General features: G+C 46.5%; 1 protein-coding gene across 1 annotated transcript; it reads left to right on the top strand.

The window, feature by feature from the left end:
• HHEX (hematopoietically expressed homeobox) lies at positions 1 to 5,495 on the top strand (the record flags this gene model as incomplete). The annotated part of the gene is made up of 4 exons (XM_011947898.1): positions 1 to 238; positions 2,230 to 2,408; positions 2,556 to 2,606; positions 4,394 to 5,495. Coding segments are annotated over 4 exons (687 nt in total), but the record flags the coding sequence as incomplete, so codon positions are not given.
• Positions 5,496 to 10,082: the final 4,587 nt, after the last annotated feature.

Here is a 10,082-nt window from a genome sequence, read left to right as displayed (position 1 = left end):
CCCGCCGCACCCACGCCCGCCCCCACGCTGCCGTCCCCCAACTCCTCCTTCACCAGCCTCGTGTCCCCCTACCGGACCCCGGTGTACGAGCCCACGCCGATCCACCCCGCCTTCTCGCACCACTCCGCCGCCGCGCTGGCCGCTGCCTACGGACCCGGCGGCTTCGGGGGCCCTCTGTACCCTTTCCCGCGGACGGTGAACGACTACACGCACGCCCTGCTCCGCCACGACCCCCTGGGTAAGGCGGCCGGGCGAGGGTGGGGGTGAGGAGGCGCCACCCGGCAGGTGGCAGCGCCGGAGAGGCCAAGGGGGCTAAGGGGGCAGGCAGTAGACGGCTGTGGCAAAAGCGGTGGAAAATCGGCTGTCGGGCACGCGCGGCGACAGGAGGCGCGCGGCCGGGGCTGACCGCACCGTGACTCAGATTGGTTTTCCTGCACCTTGCAGGCGTCTGGGCCCGCGGGCAGGCGATAGACCTCGCGGCGAGGGCAGCCGTGGACCGCGCGTGTCACCCGGGGTGGGGCTCCCTTAGCGGGAGGGATGGCGAAAGGGGCGTCGAGGCGCCTGGACCGGCCCCCGTGGGGCAGCCCGGCCCGGGTGACTACGGGGCTGGACCTGGTTCAACAGGCTTGTGCAGTGAAAGAGCCTGACCCTTTCCGTTCATACAGGAAATCTTGAGTTCTCGATAGGAGTAAATCTGGTTTCAGAAGCTGTTAAGTGTTTTCCTGGCTGCATGAAGCAGACCCTTCCCCCGGAGTAGTGCACGCTGCTGATTATTTTATCGACATCCTCAATACAGACAAATTCAGGAAACACTCGACTTCTGATAGCCGGGATCCGTTTTTCTGATATTGTTCATTTCCTCTGTGTGGGATGTGACTTTATGGCAGCTAAAATAACCAGTTGCTTCCTATTTTTTTTTTCGAGGCTGTTTTGCACCAGTCTGAAGCCTGACGCAAGCAAAATCTCGAAAAAACAATGCTAGCTTTCAAAGCGTTGAGGTGCAGGCCTGCACTCTGACGGACATACCGACCGACACTACTTTGGGAGTAGGAAGCAGCAGCTGCTGGTCACCAGTTAGAAGGGAAGCAGGGACACATAGGGCATATATTCCAGAACTTCGGGGCTTGTCCCCTCACTGTGCGGCCTAAGAAATAAGCCGCCCGAGGTCCGCGCTGTGGGTGACCCTTGGCGCCTTCGAGGTCTGGAGCCCTAGGGTAAATAAGGAAACGGGGCGCCTCTAGAGTTTTAAATGAACTCTGTTATTAGAAGCTTCAGTAGGGACCCTGAAAACAACGTCTTAATTAGCATTTTAATGTCGCCATTATTATGGTGCGGCCTCTAGCTCGGCCCTCTACCTTACCTTCTAGCCGTTACAGGGAGGGGGATTGTATTTTTAGTTCATCTTTTGTGATTTTGAGTTGTTATCCTGTCTGATTCCAGCCTCGAGGGTTTGATGATGCGACCCGAGCCTGGCTGTGGTCGCCTGTCGGGGCTGGAGCGGGAACCTCAGCCGGGCCGGACCTGGGGGCTAACGTTTTCACAGTGCGCCCTGAGTTTCCTTGGGTTATTGCTGGGACCGCGCAGGAGGAAGCAAAGGGTTTTTCGAGCTAGACCAACAGGAAACACATTGACGGAAATGTTGCCATAGCCCATGGGGTGGCTTTAACTGGCCGCCCCCGCGGGCTGGGTGTGAAATCAGAGGAGGCCGCGGCTCCCCCAGCCAGGATTGGAGGCTCCTCGCGCGGCCTAATGCGGGCGTCCGGGCCGGAGCGCTGCCTGCGCAGCCAGGCCTTGGCGGTGCAGCAGCCCCGCTCCTCCCCAACACGCACACACCCGGTGTTCGAAAGTGCGGCCCACCAAGGGAGATCCAACGGGGCAAAAAGTTACATATAAATCCGAGATCCACTGGTGAAAGAGGGTCGTGTTATCGTAAGCCCAGCAGGTAGTGCGCATTTTTTTCTGGGTTAAAGATATGTCTGGATTTAGTTCTAGGTGTGACAGCTGCGTGTCTGTGTACAAGGCTGTGTGCATCTGCGGTGTCAGGTGTGACTTTGGGTATGTTTGTGTGTTGATGGGAACGTGTTAGGTCCACGTGCCGGTGGGTGTATGTGAACGTGTCTGGTTGGGTGGCCTCCTGGCCTACCTTTGTCATCTCCTGGGCCCGGCAGCTCTGGGGTCTGGCCAGGCCGCTCCAGGGCCGTGGGTGAGCGTCGCTCTTTCCGCCCGCAGGCAAACCTCTACTCTGGAGCCCCTTCTTGCAGAGGCCTCTGCATAAAAGGAAAGGCGGCCAGGTGAGGTTCTCCAACGACCAGACCATTGAGCTGGAGAAGAAGTTCGAGACGCAGAAATATCTCTCTCCGCCCGAGAGGAAGCGTCTGGCCAAGATGCTGCAGCTCAGCGAGAGACAGGTGAGCTCGCTCGGGGGCTCGCTCGGGGAAGGGAAGGCTTCTGGGGCAGGATCGCCGGGTCACCGAGAGAGAGGCGAGGAGCCACCCTGCCCTCTGGCACGTCCCGACGGGGGCTCGTGGCAAGTTTTCTTTCTCTCTTTCCTGTAGGTCAAAACCTGGTTTCAGAATCGACGCGCTAAATGGAGGAGACTAAAACAGGTATGGTCATGGTTCTGTTTCTATGGAAATAAATATTTTTATCACGTTATCTCAGTGCAAGGCTGTTATGAGTTGTATGCAAAAGTCATTTAAGAGACTATTTAACCTCTTCACCTTGATTAAAAAGACAAATAGTCCTGCTGAAATTCAGGATGAGTTGCTCAGGTGGCAGTAATGCTAAAAGCACCTAATGGGGTTCCTATATCAATTATGCTTGGGTTTTCACACACTGGCTAGTAAAACTCCCAGCTAATTGTTTTATAAATCCCATATGTTGTTTATCTAATTAACGCAGGAAAGATAAAGTAATTGACAGTAAATGACTTAAGCAGTTATCTTTGGAAGAAAATTGTTTCTTTTATTTACACAGCCATAATAAAACCAGGCAGAACTCAAGGGTAAATAGAAAGAAACAAACACCTTTAAGTCTTGTTTGCACTGTTTTTTTTTTAGAAGAATTAAATGTCAGGGAGTTTAAAAATTATTTTCCATCTAATGCTAGCTCTTAAAATGAAATATAAAACTTGTAAGAAAATATTCAAGCCTGTTTGGAAAGTAGCTTAAACTTTCTAACAGTCTTTCTTCCAGTGACCTTGTTTCGCAATATGCGATAAAAAGTAAAGGCTAATTTAGTTTTTTAAGAGAAGGTCTATTGACTTAAAGCTAAACATTCATTTTTGATGTCCTAATCTGGATATATTCTGCATAGTTATCTGATAATTGCTGAATTGTTCACTTGCCATTGTATATACAGTTTATAATAAATACTTTGAAACAATGAGGAGAGAAATTTAAAGCAAAGTGGATTTTAAAATTTATTGATCATTACTTTTTCATTAAAAAGAAAGTGTCCCAAAGAATATTTTGAAATAGAAAATAAAATTCCTGTAATTTCATTACTGTAATGCGATTTAAATATTTGCAGATTCACTCTCAATTTGTGACCTTGTACATCTATTTGTTGAGACTATAGGCTTGCAACTATATAACAAATAGATGTTGTAATATTTCTGTGTAGTATTTATATGCATTTTAGACAAGCATAGGATTAAAAATTCACTAGCTTATATACTTAATAGTTCTTGGTCAAAGGCTTGACTCTAGTTTACCAGAGACCTTAAAAATAGTGGTTTCTATGTAATATGGGGATATTTCCCAGAAATTTGCCCCAGATTTTAAGTAAATTGTAGCTAATTGTCTACGTTCTCAGTTGGCAGCCGCCTTCCAGATACACATTTTTTTCTTTGCCATGATTTTTTAACTTGTTATACATTTACACATGTAGATGTTTATAAATTTGCTCCAGAAAATGACTGAAAAAAGATCCAATCTAATAATTTTGAAACTTTATTCTTAATTCACCATTTAGCATTCTTATTTTTAAAATGTTGGAAAGACTGTTAATTGGCAAGGTTTAAATGTTTAAAGAATGAAGTTAAGGTGTCTCTGTAGTGATTGGATTTTCTTTCCCCCTTAAACTTTTGAGAATATTGAAACCATGGGTCTGGGCTGGTGTTAAGTAACCAGAATTCATGTTCAATTGGTATAATATATCACACTTATGTTCATGACTGGTTCTCATCTTTTAAGCATATAATCTTTGATATGACAGAAACTTTTCTTACAAAGTGAGAGAAAAGCACAAGTATGTATCTCCTGAATAAGATTATAAACTAAAAACAGTAAACTAAAAAGATAGAATAGGATGAAGAGACATTTTGATTTATTCCTCTCACTATCCACATTTTATGATCCTTCCAATCTCCATTTTCATTTCCTTTATTCAGGAGAACCCTCAAAGCAATAAAAAAGAACTGGAAAGTTTGGACAGTTCCTGTGATCAGAGGCAAGATTTGCCCAGTGAACAGAATAAAGGTGCTTCTTTGGATAGCTCTCAATGTTCGCCCTCCCTTGCCTCCCAGGAAGACCTTGAATCAGAGATTTCAGAGGATTCTGATCAGGAAGTGGACATTGAGGGCGATAAAGGCTATTTTAATGCTGGATGATGACCACTGGCATTGGCATGTTCAGAAAACTGGATTTAGGAATAATATTTTGCTACAGAAAATCTTCATAGAAGAACTGGAAGGCTATATAAGAAAGGGAATAAATTTTCTGGTATTCTGGAAACCTAAAAATATTTGGTGCACTGCTCAGTTAACAAACCTACATGGAGACCTTGATTTTGGCTTAACAAATAGTTTATGTACCGATCTTAGGTGGTTTTGATAAAGTGACATTGTAGTGATTAAATTCATTCCTCTTTAAAAAAAATAAGTTGTTTTCACTATTTATAAAAAAGTAATTTTGAGCTTTTTGTTAAATTTAAATTTCTAAGTTACAGCTTTAAAGGTTTTAATAGGACCTTCTTGAATGGCTTTTCTGTAATCTGTGTATCTCCCACTTAATGGAAAGGCAAAGGGATACCCCAAATCCAGAGGTGCCTACATTTCAGGCAGCCTTGGAGTATTTTAAAATGAAAACATTCTTTACTTTTATATGACATTCTTATACTGCTGTCTTAACTCCAAAACCATTTCAGAGCTCTTGTCTCAGAGATGTGTGTTCTTTTTGTCAGAGATATAGCTGATAAGAATCTTAAATGCTTGTTTTACACTATCACTTAGTACCTGTTTGACCAAGGTGTTAAGGGGATAGTACCTCCCAATTCAAGCAGAGAAACTGACCTGACTAAAATTAATCACAGATGAACTAGAAGTCACAGGTTAATTAAATGTAAGTAGATTGTAGATACTGTTTTATATCAATGTTTATAATGTGTATATAGAATTGTTCACTGTAAAAAAAAAAAATGGCCAAAATGTTTTTTTTAATAAGTAACTTGACTGTAAAATAAAGCCATCCGTGGGACGACTGACCTCGTTGCAAGTCTAATTCTTTGATTTTAAAAAATCTGCACACCTTTTCTAGACCTCCTGGGTGCCTGGCGCGGTGCTGGGCTCTGGGGACAGGAAGTGACTGGGGCTGCATCAGTGACTGGGGCTGCATCTTGTTGGGGCTCTCGCTCTGAGGCCCGGGACCGCGGCTGGGTGCTTGGAATGTGGGTTGGGGTCTCTCCCGGGGCGTTTGCCTTGGGGCTCTGCTCCTGCCGGCGGATGGCGAGCCGGGCAGGTTCGAGTCCCGGGCACGCCAGGCGATGGGAAGAGCCGAGGCCCAGGCCCGTTACGCTGCGAAGCGCGGGGCTGTCCGAACCCCATCGATTCGCTTCAGCCCCCGGGCTGGCCCTCGCCGTCCTTGACCGGCTGAGTCAACACCGCGTCATCTCTCGGTGGCCGGGGCTCAGGAGCCCGCTCCGCGTGGCTGGGCCCGCGGTGGGGAGGTTCGTGTGGGGGGATGGGGGACCCTGGCCGAGAGGAGCGGGGAGGTGGTTTGCACTGAGAGCGGTTCTCGAACCCGGGGAACTTCAGAACCTCCTGCAGGGCTTGTGGAAACTCATTGCCAGCCCTGTTCCTGGACTTCTGATCTGTTAGGACTGGGCTGGGACCGGGAATTTGTATTTCCAGCAAGCGCTGAGGTGACACCAAAGCTGCGGCCCCGGACACCACCCCTGGGGAACCACTGATATGATCTGTTAGGACTGGGCTGGGACCCGGAATTTGTATTTCCAGCAAGCGCTGAGGTGACACCAAAGCTGCGGCCCGGGACACCACCCCTGGGGAACCACTGATATGAGCGCTTGGGGGTGTGGAAGAAGCTGGTGGGACTGGCACTCCTCCCTCCCACCTGCTTCCCCCGTAACTCTGGCCAGCAAGAGGCTGGGGCGGAGGGCTGAGAGGAAGGAAAGGCGAGGGGGAACAGAAGAACGCGGGGCTTATCCAGGCTAGTGGGAGTGAGGTTTGATGGCTAAGCCCAGGGCGCAGGGTGGAGGAGGGGGCACCATGAGATGGAGGGAGAATGGGGTGCTGAGGTGAGGTGGGTGTGGGGGCCCAGGTTTCTGACTCTTCAGCGTATTGCTAGTCTGTGCCAGCTGCTTGCCTAGCTGAGCCATCAGGTCTCTGACATTCCAGGTAAACCATGACAGAGACCTTTTGGGGAGAGGTCTGGAAATCTCTCTCTAGCCTTGGCCTCCATGGAGGCCTCTAGTTGTAGAGTTGGGTACCTCCTGGCTAAGGACTTGTGAAGGAATGACCCTACCCCTGGCCTGGCTCCCAGGGCTGTGGTACCTCCAGATATGGACACTCAGATGAAGACAGTGAAAAAGTCATTGCTCTTAGGGACTTGTCATATCCTGCCTCCTTAGATTCTAAGGAGGCCCCTGGAATTGCAGGGGAATTAAGATTTCTGAGAAAAGCAGTACTAGCCCTTAAGCAGAGAGGTGTGGTTAGACTTGGAAGTTTGAAGATTTGGGTTAGTGTTTTAGTTATTGGCCTCAAATCATTTGTAGAATGAAGATGGTCTAGTTGAACCACACGAACCCCTTCCAGCTCCCAAATTCCCAACTCAGTTCATGCTGTCATTATTGTTCTCCCTACTCCCCATGTCTCCTCAGCCTTGGCACCCAAAGTGGCCACCCAGAGGGAGAGTTTCCCTTCCCATCAGCTGTAGGCTCCAAGCTCCAGACCCTGCCTAACAGATTACATCAGGGTTTCAAAGGTCATAATCTGTCTCGTCTGAAAATGGGATTGTCTGTATCAGATTTTTGGAGAATGGGAGGCTTATGGACGTAATATTGAATTAAAGTAATCCTGAAACCTGCATGTGTGTTTCACTTCTGGAGATAAACCCTGGTTAATGTTTATTCTTGAGAGTAACTGTATCATGACTCTTCAGCAGAGAAATACAGACTAATGTATTGATTGACACTAGAAAACTTGAGGGGTAAAATCTAGTTTTGAAGTTGACAATTCCCTGAAATCAGGCTGCTTTCCAGTTTCAAGCTTATCCTAACTCTCTTCAAGTCGCTCCCATTCTGAATCTAAACATGTCCTTAAGAATCAAGAGCATGTTAACTGGAGGAGGTGCACTATTCTCAGGACATAGGTAGGCATTCACTTTTCTGAAGTACTCCATTGCAGATTGCCAATGAAGATTTAGAAATTCCTCCTACGATCCGGGCATTTTTCATTTGTTTGTCTTTTGGCTATTTCATGTCGAAGCAGCACGTATGACCTTTACAGCACAACTCCTGTCTTGTTTTTAACTCTTTTTATCAGGAGATTCAACTTGAAAACGGTTATCATTTAGCAGAAAGACAAACAGAAAAGCACATTTTTGTAAGCAAAACGTTAATGATTGGAAGAATTGCCCTAATTTCACCATGACAGTGTGTGATTAATCCCCTGGGTCGTGTACTTATACTTTAAGTTATTCAGTTCATTGGTCTTTGATATTCAGAACCCTTTCTAACTTAATATGATATTGATTTTGTTGGATGATGTACTTTGACTCTTCAAACAATATCACTTTTAGAGATGACTAGCCTACTGTGTAGTATTTTATTTAGAGAACTATTGCATAACATTTCTTTTTCTTACTTTTTATGGTTTTCTCAGGGTGAAAGCTGATAAGACATCTTGTGGGAAAAGAGGAAACCATCTCTGATAGTGAAAGTACCTTTTCTCTTTCAACTTTTCTGACAAGCTTGTGTGTGTGTGTGGTTTTCATTACTGTGAATACTCATCTTAATGGGGGCAGACAGGGATTCAAGAAAACTTATTTGGACTTGGGGAAAATGCATTTTGCTGGGGACAGAAGACACCAAAATTCCCACTCCAGATATATTGGCATGTGGAAGCTGATGAACTCAAAATCTCCTGATTTTGATTTTTTTTCAAGATCTAATAATCAATGATCCTTTAAATCTATGATTGGAGGTACTTATGTGACTACTTACAATATGGGACAGAATGTGAATGCCAAACGATCACCCAGCATGCTTCTAAATGATTGGGAGTTCAAGCTGGGCATGGTGGCTCATGCCTGTAATCCAGCACTTTGGGAGGCCAAGGTGGGCAGATCACTTGAGGTCAGGAGTTTGGGACAAGCCTGGCCAACATGGTGAAACCCTGTCTCTACTAAAACTACAAAATTAGCTGGGCATGGTGGCACGCACCTGTAATCCCAGCTACTCGGTAGGCTGAGGCAGGAGAATGGCTTGAACCCAGGAGGCGGAGGTTGCAGCGAGCTGAGATCATGCCACTGCACTCCAGCCTGGGTGACAGCGTGACACTCTGTCTCAAAAAAAGAAAAAAGAAAAAAAAATAAATGATTAGTTCAGTATTTTGTGGTCAAAATAATCAGGTTGGACTGACATTTATTTTTTAGTCCATAGAGGTTTTAGGAAGTCCCAGTTGGGCTCTGTATATGTCTAATCTAATTTTGTCCCTTGATAATGTATTTTTTGGTATTGCTGATAACTCCAGATAAGGAGCTCTTTGGAGACTCCTCCCACTCACCCAAAGATCTGAGACCCCAGGGCTACAGAAGAGCAGTTACCCGTTCACATGTGGCTGTAGGAAAACCAGAATCACCTCGTTGTGGATACAAGCATGGCTTGCAGCAGGGGAGATGGAACCCCCTACCCTTCTCTTGCTGGCCGGGGCCCCGGGGGACACCCGCATCCTCTGCCTACGTCCCTCAGTTCCTAGAGCGGAGAGCGTCCGTCCCTGGCCCGCCGTGGGCCCCGAGTGTCAGTCAGAAAAGCTAGACAGCCCGAGTGATTTCCTTCTTCTGAGATAGCTCTTGGGTTCGCAGTTGCAGGCGGGAAACCTATTCAGTCGGATGTACACAAATCTCTCTGGAGGGCTGCGGCGAAGGGACCCTGGAGCTGGCAGAGGCATTTCCTGTCTGCGGAGGATCTTGACTTTGGAGCATCCGGCCGTCGCCGCGAGCAGCCGAACACTTTCCTGCGTCGCTACTTTTAAAAAAAAAAAAAAGTCACTGCCAATATCAGGCGACTTTCCACATGAAAGCCAATGAGGCCGCTTCCCACTTTAAAAACATTTGTTTAAAACATATTTTCTAAGCATTCCTTAGACTCCTTTTTATTTTGGAAGGTGAGTTTGGTGTCCTTGAAAAACCTTAAGTATTCAAAAATCTCATTCTCTCTGAAGACAACTTCATAGATGAACAAGTATGGGAAACAGTTAACAGTAGAGGATCCCTCCCCTGATGCTCGCAGACGCTTGCAGTAAGACATGCTCATAACCTTGTTTATGTTTTTCTTTCATGGTTCATGCCCTTCCATCCTTCTGCTCCCCACTTTTCCTTCCTCATCTTATTCATTCCCTTTCTCTTTTTCCCTCCTTCCCTTTTAGGATTCCTCATCTTCATTCAGTTTACTTCCCCATTTAGAATAGAAAATGACTAATCGCCACTCTTCAGATGCCACTATTGGGGCCAAGATTTTCTTTAAATTTCTAGAAATGTTCAGCTTTTAGCTGAGGTGAGAATCCTGTTTGAGGGAAATGTTGCTGGAGTCCTAATGCGTTGCTCCCATCCCGCCAGGGATTTTTT

Source organism: Colobus angolensis, unplaced genomic scaffold, assembly GCF_000951035.1.
Source record: "Colobus angolensis palliatus isolate OR3802 unplaced genomic scaffold, Cang.pa_1.0 Scaffold270, whole genome shotgun sequence".
In the NCBI taxonomy this organism is placed as follows: Eukaryota; Metazoa; Chordata; class Mammalia; order Primates; family Cercopithecidae; genus Colobus; species Colobus angolensis.
The sequence above is the reverse complement of the archived record's forward strand: the minus strand, read 5'-3'. Positions and strand labels throughout refer to the sequence as shown.